The sequence below is a fragment of the Homalodisca vitripennis genome, chromosome 1 (genome assembly GCF_021130785.1).
Source record: "Homalodisca vitripennis isolate AUS2020 chromosome 1, UT_GWSS_2.1, whole genome shotgun sequence".
NCBI lineage: Eukaryota > Metazoa > Arthropoda > Insecta > Hemiptera > Cicadellidae > Homalodisca > Homalodisca vitripennis.
The window spans coordinates 107,360,077-107,379,139 of NC_060207.1; the positions used below are offsets into that span (position 1 = coordinate 107,360,077).

Below are 19,063 nucleotides of genomic sequence, written 5' to 3' on the forward strand. Positions count from 1 at the left end.
ACGACTGCTACTGTTTTTTCCTAATAATTAGTTTGCCTATTCTGCTGACCATTTTGGCGGTTACCTTGACTTGTGTTATTCTTGGGTGTATAATATAATTATACAATTGTGTCATTCTTGACCTGAGTAGCTATTTCTTACTCCCGAGTATGAATGGCCACCATTACGATTATTTCGAGGTGTATATACATTAAAGTTACGTTAACGGTAATTTTTGTAGTAATGTTGACTGTTAGCGTGGCCACTGCTTCAGTTATAAAACATTCTGTTGTTCTGTTGAATGTCTTGATTAGATGATGTTGGTGGTCGTACACTGGATGTTTGTTGAGTTTATAATATGTTATAAGTGTGGAACGTGAAATATAGCATTCCACGTCTCAGAACGGCATTGAGAATATCTCTTCACCTTAGTGTTATTAGGGTCTATAATTTACTTCTTATTGCAATAATATCTGAGCTTGATTATACCTGTTTTTGAAAAAACACAACAATTATTTTTAAACAATAATGCATATTTCAGCTCTTAACTGTATTGTTAACAAGGGATTATTATGTATATAGGTCTGTATTCTAACATTTAATAAATAGTTCTTGATATACATGTACTACGTATGTATTAGGTTGAGTATAGTTTCTATTTTAGATGCCTTTGTTGCCGGAAGCGGATGCTGTATATACCATCAACCAGTCTTCCATCAACTTATCCTTTTCTCTTTTGAGGTTTCTTGTGTGAGGGGAATTCTCGGATTTTGTTAATTTAAGGTAAGATTTATGTTTTTTAAGTGTTTTGTAAAGTATGAATCTATACCTATAGCTGTTAACATTTGTGTTGAATAAGTCTACGCTAAGCATAAACTGCATCGAAATAAAAGTAATAGTTTGAGCTGGTGAGGTTAACGTGCCACATGCGGTGTTGAGCATTGTAATGTAGGTGGACAAATTATCACTCTAAGCGTTTTTAGCATGTTTATCGAAGTACTTAAAACTTGTAGAACCATGAAAATCAATATGGGTCTGTTGATTTAATTATCACCTCTGTCTATTATTCAATTAAACATATTGGTAGCCTAGTTTTAGGTCTGGGCTAGGTAATAAAAGTATGGCCAAGCTAGGCAATATAAATCAATATAAATATAGAATATAAATGAGAGAATTTGACATACTGTTGATGATGTTATTGTATTGTACAATATAATCTAAATCCTCATCCTCATATCCTCATCTTAACCCTAAAGTGGCATGTAAACTGAGTGACGATGTTTTGGGGTAGGCCTAATGGTAGGCTAAATTATAAATAAAAATTTTCTATAGCTTTTTTTTTTTCTAGGCTACAAACAATTTGATTTGTTGGAACTCTGGGACTCCTGTAACAGTTACTTGTCCCATGATGAACCGTTACTAAGAACTTGTCTTGATGGACAAAAATAATCAAACAATGCAAGCCGCTATCTGTTATTTATACGTATAATACATTGCACACGTTCTGGTGGTGAACTGTATTTGGTACTAACACACAGACAAATTAAGTAATACACAATTATGGCGTATGGTAGACGATTGTATAGTTCGATCAAGTTACAACATCGATTCTGTAAATTTTGTTAGGCCTATCTGCATTCTTTGGATACTGTCCGGAGCATTTTTTAACCCTTTTAACCCCAGCCATTTTCCCATGGACTTGCCAGAAAGCCCATGGCGATAACGGACCGTAGTGCAGAATTGAGGGAAAATTCATCTAGTTTTCTTATTTTTGAAGATAATTTTTAGGTTTTTGTTTTAAATTGTTCACAAATAAGTGTACTCTTAGATGTAATAGTTAAAAAGTACTTTTACAGAATGATTTGTTTTTTTTAGCGTATTTATACATAAATTTTTTTATTTTTTTTTTATTTTTTATAGTTTGGACATACATAAACGGTAGAAAAAAAAATTGTAGCCCCTGAAAAATGAAGCAATTTTGTTGTACACATATTTCTTACTACACACACAAAATTTTAAGAACTTTCCTTGATAAATGCAGGAGATATATCCAATTAATTGTATTGCTGCATAAGCACTTCTTCATATATTTCCACATACACGTCAGTAGAAGTATACAGATATGTTTACTTGTTTTTGCACTTTTGAAATAATAACAATTGTAAAATAACACAAACTAATTGTAATGGTTTGTAAGACTAAAACTTGTTTAATTTTTCAAAAAAGTAAAAGAAATAATATTTACAATATATACATTTTATGGTACTTTGGGAATGGGGTCAGATTCCGTTATATGCCCCCAACGCTTAAACCTTTTTCAATGAACTTAGAACGTTATAAAACGATGTAGTTGAGTAACAGAACTAACATTCCATTAATCAACAAGCATTTCCAGGTATTGTGATCGGTATTTTTGTCGCCGGTATCTTATCTTTCTCGAGAATCCCGATTACGGCAGGTCGCGCGGCGGGACTCTGCAATCACTTATCTACTAGACCGCTCGACTTTGACCTCTGTCTGAGGATGGGGAGGGGTTTGCGATAAGACAATTCCTGTTTTATATTGACGAAATATTGTTCTACGCTAATCTAGTAATCAGTAGAAGCAAAATGTCAAATAACGATTCATGTATGGGTGTGTTTGGTATAATCCCAAAGTACCAGTGTTTATCAAAGTGTTTTCACTCACTGGTAACTTTTCTCTACGACGTTTACTCATGTTTTTTTACTAATAATACAATAAATCACACGAAAAACAACCGCTTTCAATCACGCAAACTAATTGAGGTTATAAGTCAGCATACAACAACAATGCAACTGAAGTCGTCTGACAACTGACATCGACAAATAAACTACGCTCAATGACGACGAAATACGATGCCAATTGGAAGGTTTATTGTTTTTGCATGTAGCCCGTTTCTTCACCGACTACTATACCGAAACTGATGGCATTTGGACATATTATTAGCCAGCTACATTAAATTCTCGAGACGTCCGGTATATCGGACGTTGGGCATTTTAGCTAGACCACTTCTGTCCGATATATCGGACGCCGGGGCTAAAAGGGTTAAATGTCTACGACAACGGCTAATTTCTGGATTATTTTATGTGCTGTTGATTTTTTATTAATAATGCCAAAAACCGTGATGGTTTGTTTTATGTTATACATTTTATTACAGAAAGAAAAGTAATGTAGGCTTCACCATGTTGTATAAAATAATTATTTCAATATGATTTTGTTTTTCCTTATACTCCAAGAGACAACTATAAGATTAATTTACCTTGAAAATTAAACAATCGTGTGCCCGATGGGGTACATTAGAGTTTGAGGTATTTATTCAAGTGTGGGATTAAATTTAACAAACTACCAAGACAGGCAAATAATAAAAACGCAACAGCTTATTTGAGAAGTTTCATTAGTAAATATTTGCTTTAGCCACTTCACACCATTTGTCAAAATTTCAACTTAAAATTAAATAAGAAAATAAATGTATAGGATATTAGTACCATAGATATAAAAAGGAGGAAAGCCTAAATAAACCGAAACACACTGGCCATCAGTGTGGGCTTCGGTGGCACCTTTGGGCAAAAGAAAAAAAAAAACATTCTCGAGATAGTACTTAAATTCGAGCTCAGAATACATGAGCGTTCGTTTCCGCCCTACCCAACCATTAATTGTGATCTGATAGAAAAGTGGTCTACCTGGGGGCCAATTAGCCAACACAAGAATTAAAGTAATAACATTTCTAACATACATTGAGATAACAAATAAATAAAATAATAAATATAAACAATAGAAACTTGCAACATAGGTACTTGCTGTACTCTCAGCAACAACATTGTATCCTCATTTAGAGGACAATAGCTGTGGCATTTTACACACAAGGAAAACCCATTTAAAACTCCATTAAAAAGGACACAATTTCCAAAATGTTTATTGTAATGCAATCAAATAACTTCACGGAAGTACTTCACCTAATACATACATATTAATGACAGATTGTACCTCTTCAATACTCGTTGAAGGTAACTCCATTGTTCTACCTAAAATCTTCCTAGAACCACACTTTAATGAAGAAAACTTGAACACAAAATGGCTAATGGCTACTCCTAAACACAAAGCACAATGTCTATTTAAAAATATACAACGCAGAAAAGTCTGAACAATGAGGAAATGAGTAAAAGTTATTATTTAATAACGAGATGTGCAAATAAAATGCGCATTGGTAAAAAATGTTGAGAAAGAGGAACAAGCGCGGGGTAAAACATGGGCAGAGTACGATAAGCGGAACTGGTTTTTATATTGCTTATTACAATCATCGATTCTTTACACATTGAATAACAGGAGTATCAATCAATATCAACGTATCTAAAATACTAAATTAAAGTCACATGTTTCAAATTAATAGAAATAGTTTAAACAATTATCTAATTTAATAAATAATAAAGGAACAATAACCTTTAATCAAACGATAGAGAAAATTTTGTTTAAATAACAAAGACAACATCTTGAAACCAAGAAGACGACACATTAAATTATATTTTAGTGTTATTGTGTATAGTTTTCTAAAGTTAACTATATTTTTTTATTTTAAAGAGATCACTAACAGAACAAATAAGAAGTTAATGCAGATGATTTAGTTACTCGTATTGTCCAAATTAATTACTATTGGTTGATTATATCGATAGGAATATTAATTCGGTTTAGTAATTTCATAAAAAAACCCGGGTCTGCTTATTGTACTCTACCCAAAAACATCAAAATAGAGGTAGAATAAACATCAATCAATCATCACCATAGAGGTATAACCTGTTGCAAAAAAGCTCGGACCTCTAAAATTCCTTGTAATTTGTTGGGCCAAATATTGGTATCTTAATTAACACCTCCACCAATGCCTACCCTTCCTTAGTTTCTTATCCCCCTACCCCGAAACCCTCAGTATTCTCCTTGGTCTCCTAGATTGATTTGTGATATTTAACCTAAATTTTCAAACATATCAGTTATTGCGCAATTGTGGATTGTGACTGCCAAAAAATTTTGTGGGAATGAAAACGTACTATTTTAAGAAATTGGTAAAAGTGGTTTGAGATCGTTGAAGCTGATATGGCTAAAATAAAGTACAACCAATATGAAAGTAAGTTAATGTGCCACATGTATGCGATGTGTGCCACTTCTAGGATTAATCAAAGTTTGATATTTATTCATTTTAGGGACACCAAATGTTTTGCACTAATGATTATTCAAAACGCCTGCAGTGTTTACAAACGTAGAAAAAAATGTGAATGTTTAGTTTAGCACCAGTTCATTTTCCTCTTAGTGTAGTGTCTGAAAACATGTTTTGAGCCATGTAGAAAACACTTTGAATGAAATAGAATACCTAAGTTGAGGAAACATGAAATAAGGGAATTTAGGTCGGAGGCTTGGGTAACTAGGTTGGTTCTCGAGTAGGTCTGAAAATTAGGTTAAGTGAATTATCATTAGTTAATCTACAATAGCAATATTTACATTATAAACACACTCTCTGAAAGGCCGGTTGGTCCATGGTTAGGTCTGACAGTGAGGTAGTTAACACATACAATATGCCTTATGGCGCACATTCAGATTACTACTAGCTGGTCTCACTTAGTATAAAGGTGCAGTGAAGGTGATGCATGGTTACATCAGCAAGCAAACTGATGTGGCTGCAGGCTTGCTGACAGAGCGGTACAACATGCATTTTATACGCTAGAGGTTATATAAAAAAAGTTTTACTGTATAAAATCTACCCAATGTGTCGTTTATGTTTAGGCCAAGGTTGTGCTATGTATAGTTCCCTAGATACAGTAGTTTTAGTAACACATCGAATGTTCTTAAGTTGTCTTGGGCATCACCTTTGTTTGTGTTTCCATTGTTGGGGAAAAAGATAATCAACTTGGCAATCTAACTCTGCCCACATATAATGATGCATTTAGTCATTAATGTTTGAAAAAGCCTTGGTATCAAATCTTGAATGTTTGACACTTTTTAAGACATAAAAACTTGGTCTTTAACATATCCCCAAAGAAAAAAAATCACATGATGTTAATGTCAGGGAGTTGTACTAGCCAGGGAATGGCGTCAAAAGTAAGGAGAAGTGTTTTCTAGTGATTCACTCTCATTCAAGTTCCTGTATGGAGGGTTAGAATCTTGTAGGAAAATAATTAGGTTTCACAAGTTGCGGATACGCATAGTTTTCTATCAACTACTATGAGGAGATAAATTAATGCATGTTTTAAATAGTGTTATTTTGGCAGTTTAGGCCTACCATTGCCTTTTGAATGTTCTATGCTGCCAGTTAACTTAAACTTATTATAACATGCTCGACCAATCCTTGATGGGGGATGTTGATGCCTAGCATGCTCTTATATAAATCTTTCTTGTTCTATAATATCCAAATTTGTTTCTGTGTACCATTCAACATTCTGCACGGTCACTTGTGCATATAGATGATATAAAGTGGTTGCTTTATTGTAGGTTATGTTTTGAGGTTAAGAAGTTTGAGCAAACAATAATGGTATATCTAATATATATATATATATATATATATATATATATATATATATATATAAAAGTAACATTAAATAACTTCATAAAGCCTACCATGATAAGAAGATGCTAAAAATTATCTAAATTTAACTGTGTGAATTATATTACGCTTTATTGTTGTATAAATTTGTTCTAATATAAAAACAAATCATAAAGCAGTGTAGAATTTACATTTATTAGTGTTTTAATATTGATATTAAATTTGGATGTTTCAATAGCAATGAACTTTTGTTTGTTTCTGTTTCCAATACTCCTGCCAAGTATAAAAGTTTGACAATCTATTGTTGACATTAATTTTTTTGCAGAAAATATAATACAATACTTGAATTATGTTTATAATTTCATAGCCTTTCATGTGATATAGCTAAAAAAAAAAACAATACATATGTACAATTTTGTATGAAACTCAGTGGTAATTCTAAGCAATATATGGGTCAACCTCGATTTTTTTATTACAATATAATGTTCCAATAGTCAATTAGAAAAGGAAATGAGTAGAATTTCTTGCCGGAAAGCAGTTATAGGGAGCAGGCAACCGCCAGACGGTCATATATTGCTTAGAGTTACCTATTAGTGATCAGGGGCACTGACGTGATCTGGGCTTCAAATTTGGAACTACTCGAGTTAATTTTTTTCTAAAAGAGCAAGCAGCGCGAAGCGCTGCGCAGCGGGCAGGCATCGTGCGTGATCCATTAAAAATTTCTGATAAATTGTTATTACATATTACAATATAATGTAGGTAATGTATGTAAAACAATTTTAAACACATAATTACATGCTGGAAAGCAAAGTAAACCAATATAATCCGCCCAATACAAAATCTCCGTAAAAATCTGGTAAAGGAATCTGTGTCATTCCTTTGGCCTGAATCAATTCAGTATAGACGAAGATCACGCACGATGCTTGCCCGCTGCGCAGCGCTTCGCGCTGCTTGCTCTTTTAGAAAAAAAAAAAATTAACTCGAGTAGTTCCAAATTTGAAGCCCAGATCACGTCAGTGCCCCTGATCACTAATAGGTAATTCTCGCGGTTGCCTGCTCCCTATAACTGCTTTCCGGCAAGAAATTCTACTCATTTCCTTTTCTAATTGACTATTGGAACATTATATTGTAATATGAGAAAAATCGAGGTTGACCCATATATTGCTTAGAATTACCCAAAAAGTTTAATAGTAAATTTGCAATAACACATTTAAAAAATATAGGCTATTGTTTTTTATTTTCACTAGAAAAATATGCATTTATATTATTCATTTTATTGGAAAAAATTATAAGTTTTCAAGTGATAATTCAACAACAATTTTTTCTTAAAAAGCTTGCAAATATATGTTCAGGTTGAAAATTTAAGGGGATAATAATATAACAAAATTGCTACTGCACTCAGTGTGTAAGAAAATATTTAAATTGGTGAATAATTACCTTGAAATGATATGCTAAAATAACCGACGTGAAACTGGCCATAGATTCCATCCATAAAAAGAACGAGTACTGGGAACTAGTTCCTAAATGAATCCTAACCTAGTTCATCAACTCAAACCATACAAAATATATATTTAATTAATAACGTGAAGATAAATACTACAAATAAAGATTTTAAATGAACAAACAGTACTTTTATGATAATAATCCCCTTTTATAGCAGCAATTTTCAAGACTATACTCAATTAAAAGGCAAGTTTTGAGAAACCCTATAAAAGGGCCCATACCTTAAAAACGTACAAACCAATTTTGATAAAACCTTCTGTACACATTCACTACATGGTCTACTATACTAAAATACAAGTCTCATTCTTAGGCCACGCCTATTTCCGGAGCCACACATCGATTTTACAGGCCAAGTGCTGACAAAAACCAATCTATGGACAGCCATATCTCAAAAACGTACGAGCCAATTTTGATCAAACTTTCTGTACACATTCACTACATGGTCTAGTATACTAAAATACAAGCCTCATTCTTAGGCCACGCCTATTTCCGGAGCCACATCGATTTTACAGGTCAAGTGCTGACAAAAACCAATCTATGGACAGCCATATCTCAAAAACGTACGAGCCAATTTTGATCAAACTTTCTGTACACATTCACTACATGGTCTAGTATACTAAAATACAAGCCTCATTCTTAGGCCACGCCTATTTCCGGAGCCACATCGATTTTACAGGCCTAGTGCTGACAAAAACCAATCTATGGACAGCTATATCTCAAAAACGTACGAGCCAATTTTGATAAAACTTTCTGTACACATTCACTACATGGTCTAGTATACTAAAATACAAGCCTCATTCTTAGGCCACGCCTATTTCCGGAGCCACATCGATTTTACAGGTCAAGTGCTGACAAAAACCAATCTATGGACAGCCATATCTCAAAAACGTACGAGCCAATTTTGATCAAACTTTCTGTACACATTCACTACATGGTCTAGTATACTAAAATACAAGCCTCATTCTTAGGCCACGCCTATTTCCGGAGCCACATCGATTTTACAGGTCAAGTGCTGGCAAAAACTAATCTATGGACAGCCATATCTCAAAAACGTACGAGCCAATTTTGATAAAACTTTCTGTACACATTCACTACATGGTCTAGTATACTAAAATACAAGCCTCATTCTTAGGCCACGCCTATTTCCGGAGCCACAATAACTTTATAGGCCAAGTGCTGACAAAAACCAATCTATGGACAGCCATATCTCAAAAACGTATAGTTTTAATAATTAAAATTAATAATTAAAATTAATAATTAAAATTAATAATTAAAATTAATTAATAATTAAAATTAAAAGTAATAATTAATAATTAAAATTATATATAGTTTTAATTGTTTACTGACAATGTCCCATTACAATGTGTGTATATTGTTGAAGGAAATAAATTATTTGAGATGGTTTATATGTAGATGGCTGACGGAGAAGATTGGGATGCCGACGAGCCCGTAGTAGCTGCTGACACCATACCAGTGGCGCAGGCTCCAGAACTGCCTGAAATCAAACTGTTCGGTCGTTGGAGCTGTGATGATGTGCAAGTTTCTGACATGTCCCTTCAGGTATTCTTAGATTTTATTTTGGCACCTTGTAATTAGATTTAATAGTACTTTATATTGTTGGCCATTTTAAAAAGGAGCAACTCATTTAATAAAATATTGCTAAAGTTTATATTATTTTAATAGAGTTTAAATGCTAAAAAATAATAGTAAAAATTGTTGCTAATAATGATTTTCTGTTTCAAATAACTAAATGTACATAACCTACATTGTTTTGTGTAACCAAGTGTTGGTTATTGGGAAGAAATGAAGGTTTTAAGGTTTGTACCAGTAAGTAGCCTATTACTTTGCCTTTTTAAGATTGGCCAACAAAATTCCAATTGTGCACCTAATCATATTTTTTTTGTTCCCAGTGTTTTCTACTAAAAAATTCACATGTTTGTTTCAATATTCAGAAAATTGTGTAGTGGAATATTAATATCCTGCTTTGTTTTACAGGATTACATAGCAGTTAAAGAGAAGAATGCTAAATATCTTCCCCATTCTGCTGGGAGGTATGCAGCCAAACGATTCCGCAAGGCACAATGCCCAATCGTGGAGCGCCTAACCAACTCCCTGATGATGCATGGTCGTAATAACGCCAAGAAACTCATGGCTGTCAGAATAGTCAAACATGCATTTGAAATCATCCACTTACTTACAGGGGAGGTCAGTTTTCCTTTTATTGTCAACTGGGTTTTTAAGGATAAATATATAGTTAATGAACAATTTATATAACAAATACACATGTGACAATATTTTATTATGTTTATTAATTATTAACCCATTGCATGTTGACCAACCTTCTGTCCAGACATCTGCTGTAGACAAGATTGTTGGCTTATAAAGTATTCATGTTCATTGAAATTCTACTATTCGATAGTCACATACTTAGATAATAAACTATAAGTGTTATACTCTTTGGAACAGTTGTATTTACATTGAATTATCGTATTTCTTCGACACCAGCATGATTACATTTTTGTAGCTATTATTATTTTATTAGTATTTTTTGTATGTAGTTATATTTTGAAATTGAATTTAAAGCTAAGAAATCTAATAAAAAATCTAATGTCTGCTTCTAGAACCCTCTTCAAGTTCTGGTAACAGCAATTATCAACTCAGGACCCAGAGAGGATTCCACAAGAATTGGTCGTGCAGGCACAGTACGAAGACAGGCTGTAGACGTGTCCCCTCTACGGCGAGTTAATCAGGTATATCATTGTTCTGTCTTTAATAAGTTTCACTACATGGTATTATGAGATTTCCTCTTGAAGAGTTAATGAGGTCTTCTGAAATTATTTGTTTTACTTTATTTATCCAATTTATTGTCAGAATTTGTCAGTTAATACCGTCACAGAGTAGATTTTAACATGGTAGGGAGGACTGACTCAAACTGTTGAGCCACAAAACGGTATTATTTCGGTAAACTTTCATCCAGGTTCAGATTTTATAAATTGATACATATATGAGTTTTTTTTTCATTCAGATAATCTAGGAAATAAGATTATGTTTTCTTGTTCATATGACTGTTCAACACGAATTACCAAAACATTTATTTTCAATAAATATACATGTTTATGTATAACTAACGTCATTTGGTTATAAAATCTATAAGCTTGATCTTGACAATAATAAAAAATTAGTGACCAAAACAACCTCAAAGCAGCTACAAGTTAGAGATTAAATAATGGAAACTATAACATTACACTTTTATTGAGTTGCTCAGTTATCAATTTGGTGGTGGTTTCTGTTCATTGTTTACATTGCGTAATTGATATTAAGGAACTTAATTAGTATAAGTTCGGACCACATGCTAATTGAAATTTGCTTGGAAGTGCTTGTGCTGGGGGAGGATGGTGGGTGGAGTTACTGCCAATTCTGCCAAAATTAACGAAAGTATAAAACTTATTAAATAGTCAGGCCATTTTAAACAAAGGCAAACACTGAACACATATTAAAAAAATTAAAACCTTTGGTTTGATCGTCAATGTTTGGCACTGAGAAAACAGGTGTTAAAATTGCGTAAAAAGTGTTTTAAAACAACTTTGTCTGAAAAAAAAAACAACACAGAACAGTACACACACAGAACACAGTTTTGTAGAACTGTTTTCTACAGTTTATAAAACTAAAGAAACGTTTAAGGTGTTATGTAGAAATAAACAGAACAAATATTACAATAATACGAGGGGTATCCAAAAAGTAAGTTTCCCTGTTCTGTAAAAAGACGCGTACGTAACACAGCGTGCAGCTGTGGGCGGGGATATTTAGCGCGGTTCGGTTGGCAACAGGTGCGCCGGTCACTGGCCCATTGTCACGCTTCTCAGTCAGTTGCTGCCCAAACATCATGGAGACTCCACTGCGTTCTGCCGCCAGTTGCGAAGTCCGTAGTGTTATTCGTTTCTTGACCGCCAAAAACGAAACTGCCGTTGAAATTCATCGTCAGTTGTGTCAAGTGTATGGTGAACATGTTATGTCCGTTCAGATGGTCCGTCGTTGGCGTGCAATGTTTTTGGAAGGAAGAGAAAATGTTCATGACGATGAGCGTAGTGGCCGACCGACCAATTCTCGGCAACCTGACGTCATTAATGCTGTACGAGCAGTTATTGACAATGATAAGCGAGTGACTCTCGATGAAATTATGGATAAACTGCCGTCAAGTGTTGAAGTTAGCCGGTCATCTGTGCACAATATCATGACAGAAGATCTTCAGCTTGCAAAAGTGTGTGCAAGATGGGTGCCTCGCTTATTGAGCAATGCCCATAAACAACAACGAATGGCTGCTGCCCAGTCTTTCTTGCGATTGTTTGACGATGAAGATGAAAACCTTTTCAGTAGAATAGTCACTGGTGATGAAACATGGATTCACCACTCAACTCCAGAGACCAAACGCCAGAGTATGGTGTGGCAAAAAAAAAGGAGAGGCAGCTCCTCAAAAAGCCAAAGTTTTTGAGTCGGCAGGAAAGGTAATGGCTACAGTTTTTTGGGACTGCCGTGGAGTGTTATTGATTGACTATCTTCCTCGTGGCGAAACCATAAATGCAGAAAGGTATTGTGAAGTTCTCACCAGACTTCGGCGGGCAATACAGAATAAACATCGCGCACGGTTCTGCTTATTCAAGATAACGCCCGACCACACGCTGCTCGTGCAACAATGGAACTTTTGAGGAAATTTAAGTGGGATGTTTTTGGTCATCCTCCATACTCACCAGATCTTGCGCCTAGCGATTTTCATCTGTTTCCGGAGCTGAAAAGACACCTTGGCGGTCGGCGATTTGCCAACAGCGATGACCTTCAAAATGAGGTGGATACTTGGCTTAAAAATTTGGCGGGTGAATTTTGTGATGCTGGAATAAAAAAACTACTTCCTAGATACCAAGAGTGCTTAGAAAGGGATGGTAACTATGTAGAAAAATAAGGTATGATGTAAAAAGTTGAATAAATGTGTTTGTTATTTTTTGAGTCTTTTTAACTTTTTCATAATTAATGGAAACTTACTTTTTGGATACCCCTCGTATATTTCTAAGTTACACAAGAAGTTGAAAGAGTCATTGGCTGAGCTTTAGCAATGCTTATCATTCATGGGGCTGGAGAAATGTCATTTCTGTCTGCACAATATTTCGAAAATAAACTGACCTGTAGACTTTTATTGTGCATGAAGCTCCATTTATGTATGAAGAACACTGGGATTTGGCTAAGCTTTAGTGACTACTCCTATCACCCTTCTACCCACAAGGGTAACTTCCCAGTCCAATACTTTCATTGACAGTGTATGCACGAATTAAAAAAAAATGACTGATTAAAAACATCAGTAATTGAAGCGGGTATATCAGATCACACAGCCCAATTGACCACAGGACAGTTTAAAATGCAAAACATTCCCTCTACAATTTCTATTCAACGATAGTTCAAGAAAGAAAACAATGTATCAAGTAGTGCCTTGATACATTGAAGGATGCTGCTTGTCTCATTGTGAGGACAAAATCAAAGCCAGTCAAAACAAAAGACATTTATAAATGAAGGAGCATTTGATTTTAAAGTAGACTATATCAAATGTCTGAATAAACATCAAGCTTACAGGCACTGATCAAGATAATGCAAAAACAGCTAAAAAGGACTATGATCTTCGACTTAAATTGCTAAGGCAGCAGGCGTCAGTAGATTACATTAACAAATCTAATAATGTAAGGCTGTGTGGCAGGTAATAAATTCTGAAAGACCAAACAATGAACCGCAGAAATTTCAATCAAATCTGGAAGTGGATAACAGAGAAATAAGAAACCCAAGGGAAGTGGCAGAACACTTCAAACATTATTCTTCTCCAACATAGCAGATAAGACACTTGTACAACAACATACAAGTACAACCTATGAAAAGCTACCTCACACATCTGCCGGACACTGACAGAAGAAATTCAAAGTATAATAAAGAGCTTCAAGCCCATAACCTTATCAGGAGTGGACGGAGTCTCTTCAAAGTTATTACAACAATGCTGTGAAACTCTTATACAGTAGAACCCCGCTAATCCGTCTCTTACGGGACCAAGGGTATGGTCGGATTATCAGAGGAGAACATTTATTGGCATAAAAACTTGATAAAACTATAGTTTAAACTAAAAAAAAAAATGCTTGATGGAAGTGAGTAAGTTTTAATGGAAAAGACATTTTTCATACTTCCACATTTAATTTATTTAAAAAGCGCATTCGCTGGTTAAGGCATCATCAGTTAGATCTTAACTAAGTCATCATCTAACTGATGATGCCTTAACCGGCGAATGCGCTTTTAAAATAAAAAAAATGCATTAAGAGATTATTATCACTGAATTTAATTATCTTGCGTTAGTCTTTAGAAGTCCGTAATGTTATTTTGCCTAGCAGACGACAATCTCAACAACATCATCTTTCTCTTAGTCATCTGCTTGCATTACAGTTTCAATAATCTTTTCATCAGTTAATTCCTGTTCTGTTGTGCAGTCGACATCCGCTGTTGCGACCCACTCACTGACGGGCTTCAATTTCCGGTTGTAAAGTTTGTAAATCTTTCAACATTGTCGGTGTGTCTAAATCTTGTTCCTCGTCACTTATTACTGCCGTCATTATTTGTTGGTTTTCGCCACTTTTATCTGGTACTGCTTGTGTTTCACTTTGTACTTTTTCATTTGTGGTCACAGCTTGCGCCAAGATTTTTCAAGTGTAGAAACTGGCATTTCCTCCCAAGTTTCAGCATCTGTATGTATGACATCTTTTATATTGATTATTTTCATTGTCTCAAACAAGCTGCTGCCTTCCTCCGTCCTTTCCAAAATGGAACCATTATATTTTTGGCGATATCGCCTCTTTAACCATTTGATTACCTCCTGGTCCATTGGTTAGATCAAAGAAGTGACATGTGCAAAAGAAATATAGCTTTTATTTCACCCTTTTCCAGCTCTTCAGAGGGATGAGACGTTGCATTGTCGAGTAACAATATTGCATATACAGGGAGATTTTTTCCTTGAGGTGTTTTGTAACGGCAGGGACAAACTGATCATAAAACCATTCCTTAAAAAGGGCAGATTCATCAATTATTTTAATTTGAATTGTCATTGGCTCACTATTATTAACTAAAAAAAAAAAATTTTATTTAGTGTTATAAAACATTAAGATTTTAATAGGTGTTAATAATAAGTATATTAAATGCCTCTTCTTAGTTATGGAAACAAGAGTCATGGAATGAAATTAAGGAATGAACGGTGACTTTCAAAACCCAATATTTAACACTAGTATTGTACGAATTGTTTGAATGTACGGGTAGACTGAGATTGATGAGTGTGTTCTGTCTGACCAGGCCATCTGGCTGCTGTGTACGGGAGCCCGAGAAGCTGCATTCAGAAACATCAAGACCATCGCTGAGTGTGTGGCTGATGAGCTCATTAACGCTGCCAAGGTGAGTTGTTTACAACTTTCCACCTGTATATTCTTATTTGTGTTATAAGAAAACATGTATGCCTGGTGATGAGATAGTTATTAACAAGAATTAACCAGTTAATAGTTATTGTACAACTTGTACCATAAGAAATCATGTGGTGAGTAGGAAGTATTTTCCAGTCGGCTAGTTGCAAATTTTGGCCTGGGCTTAACTAATTCCAATGAACTCAAATCAGTTTGTACCTAACTATTGCCACGGCCTAAAACACCAGAGGCAACGATAAAGTAATTAAATTTATTTTCCTTTAATACGATCTTCTTGTGGAATGGTACTGTGTGAAGTGACATGCTCTTGTGTTATTGCTTGGCTATTAATGAATTTTAGATTTCTAGTGTTTGATGTATTAATAGTAAAAACTGTAGCTTTACAAGTCTTGTAAAATGTTATAAAATTTTAAATTACATAACAAAATGATTATAATAAAATATGCTGTGGGAATTGCAGGCATTAAATTGATATTTTGTTGATCAATTACATTACCCTTGATTATGAATCATTCTGAGAAGATAAACTTATAAATGCTATAAATTGTTTCTGTTCAACATCCCTCAATGTATGTGCCACCTAGCGGCTAATGATAGAAACACATGCTATTAGTGAACGGCGAGCATTGAAAAAGCAGGTTGATGGAACTGATCAGTTCAGACTACCATCGACAAACCAATCGGGGCTGATAGGTGAAGCAAGTGATGATCGTGACTCTGATGGCGAGTATGTGAACCACGTAAAACCGGATACACTGTTCACAGCTGTCCTGTATGGATGATATATATCTTCTCGGAATGATACATAATCAAGGCTATTACTCTATATTGACTGCAAGGACAATGTAAGGAGGTGTGAGCCTGAAAACTGAGGCTAGCATGTCATGTATGATGTTATGTATATCTCTATTTCTGGGAGGTTCTATCCTATTCACATGTAATATTACTTCCTGGATGTAAATTGCTACTACTGTTAAAATCTCCAGATTCTTAAACGCCTCTCTACAACTTTTTCATCTGTTCAAGTCCACCCAAAACCCTTTTGGTCTCTTATTGTAGGGTTAATAACATTTCTTAACCCTTTGCGATCAGGAGGCCACTAATGTGTCCAAAATCCATCTGTCACTCAACTCGGATAGTCTCAAATGGTTATCCTTTTTTCTTGTGATACCACACGTCACCACTCTGTGTTTGCATAACCATATATGTCACTTTCACTCAGATTTAAATTGCAGTATTTACCTTCGGCTCTTTAAATGACAGATTTAAATAAATTCTTAAATAATTAGGTCTTTAGTATCAACAGAATATAAATTCGTTCCCATATTTTGAGTTTCATCTCCATTGAATGAATGCACTAGTATTTTAATAAGTAATTACGAGGGTAATTCGGAAAGTAAGGTCCGTTATTTTATTTCAAATAAACCACAACAGATTTTTTTTCAAAAAACTTGTTTTATTTTATTCTTGACATCAATCATTATTTTTCTACATAATTTCCACTTTTGTTTAAACACTTGTCATAACGATCTACAAGTTTTTGAATGCCGGTGTCATAGAAGTCGGCCACCTGCGACGATAACCAGTTTTGTACTGCTTCTTTCACCTCGTCATCAGTGTCGAAGCGCTTCCCACCTAGGAACTCTTTTAGGTAGCGAAACAAGTGGAAGTCGCTCGGCGCCAAGTCTGGGCTGTATGGCGGGTGTTCTAGCTGTTTCCAACCAAACAATTTGATGAGATTTTGGGTTTGGTTGGCAGAGTGGGGTCTGGCATTGTCATGCAGCAACGAAACTCCAGCTGTCAATAGGCCACGTCGCTTGTTCTGTATTGCTCGTCTAAGGTTAGTCAGAGTGTTGCAATAAGTGGCTGCATTTATTGTTGTTCCTCGCTCCATGAACTCGACTAGCAATATCCCACGTCTATCCCAAAACACTGTCGCCATAACCTTGCATGTGGACAATGTTTGTTTTGCTTTCACTTGAACCGGTGACGTCGAGTGACGCCACTCCATCGACTGGCGTTTCGTTTCTGGGGTTATGTGGGAAACCCATGTCTCGTCACCTGTCACAATGTGGTCAAAGGTTATCACCTTCCTCATGATATTGGATCAAAAATTCAAGAGCAATACCCATTCTTCTTTTTTTGTGTTCCTCAGTAAGCAGCCTGGGAACCCAACGTGAGCACAATTTGCGAAAATCCAAAATTTCAGAAACAATTTTAAACAATGTGGTTCTACTCACGTTTGGAAATTCTATTGCTAATGAAGAAACAGTGAATCCCCGATCTTCACTAATTTTTTCATCGACAGCTTTCACCAAATCTTCAGTGATCACTGGCGGGCCGACCAGATTGTGGTTCGTCATGGACATTTTCCCGTCCATCTTTAAAAGCTCTGACCCACTTCCGCACTTATCTGTCGATGAATATCCGCTGCTGAAACGTTCCTTGCTGTCAGAAACCGTATCACAGACATTTCACAGTCGGCGGGACGTTCAATAGTTTTAAACATTTTAAAAAGGCACAGATAACAGCAGACTACAATGATTTCACTGCAAATGGCGTTGATCTGCGCGCAATGCATGCCAGGAGTCAGGGCGCATGCGCATTTCGCTGCTCGCTTACTGTTTGTCTGGTTAACCCAAATCGGACCTTACTTTCCAAATTACCCTCGTAGGATACACTATAGGAGCTACAGTGACACTGACAAACAGATAAAAACAATTCTGAACAATGTTTACTATTGTATGTGCTGGAAGTTGAGAATTATTAATTTAGTTACTCATTTGGTTGAGAGATTGCAGGACTTTCCAGTCACAACAGGATTGAATTTATACAGTGGTAGTGGTAGTTATACAAGTAGTAGTGGCCTGACGAGCTGAGCGGCAAATCAGCGAGGGGCTGAGGGACAGGTGGTGGTCATAAATTAATGACCAGACACAGAAAATTGCAGTGGCAACTCTTGTGGCCTGGCGATGTGAGATGGCAATCACATAAGTTTAATGCCGATAAAAAGTTAAGTAATGGTTTTTAATTTAATGTTTAAATTGTAGTTTTAAAGAAAGGGAAAACAGCAAGCAATAGAAAATTTATTATTACTGTTATAACTAAGTTATTTGTTACAGAAATGTACAGAAAATTTAATATTTGTTTCAGGGTTCTTCAAATTCATATGCCATCAAGAAGAAAGATGAACTGGAACGTGTGGCCAAGTCCAACCGTTAATCAGTTTGTTACTATGCAATAAAGTTTTTAATTCAAAATCAGTATTGTTTCTGTTTACATTATATCCTGTAGTTGTAAAAGTAATATGAAATGGACATAATCCAAGTGTCTGTAGGGTAAACTACAATTATTATTTCAAACCTTGCCTGTCTGAATTGTCAGCTACCTGTCATACAAACTTACGGTTTCAACATTGTTTTGCAATAAGTATTATATAACATTGAAATAGAATTACTCTCTATGTTTAATCTTTACAACCCCTTGTAAATATTTTTCTCATAAAAACAATTACATCTCTGTAGAGCCATATTTTTTAAAGATACAAATT

The 19,063-nt window shown here is 35.1% G+C and overlaps 1 protein-coding gene across 1 annotated transcript; it reads left to right on the forward strand.

The window, feature by feature from the left end:
- The first annotated feature begins 620 nt into the window (after positions 1 to 620).
- Positions 621 to 18,777, forward strand: LOC124368824 (40S ribosomal protein S5). Its single transcript, XM_046826231.1, has 6 exons — positions 621 to 762; positions 9,440 to 9,586; positions 10,022 to 10,231; positions 10,648 to 10,776; positions 15,389 to 15,487; positions 18,667 to 18,777. The coding sequence occupies exons 2-6, from the start codon at positions 9,440 to 9,442 to the stop codon at positions 18,733 to 18,735; spliced, it is 654 nt and encodes a 217-aa protein (XP_046682187.1). The 5' UTR covers positions 621 to 762; the 3' UTR covers positions 18,736 to 18,777.
- The last annotated feature ends 286 nt before the right edge of the window (positions 18,778 to 19,063 follow it).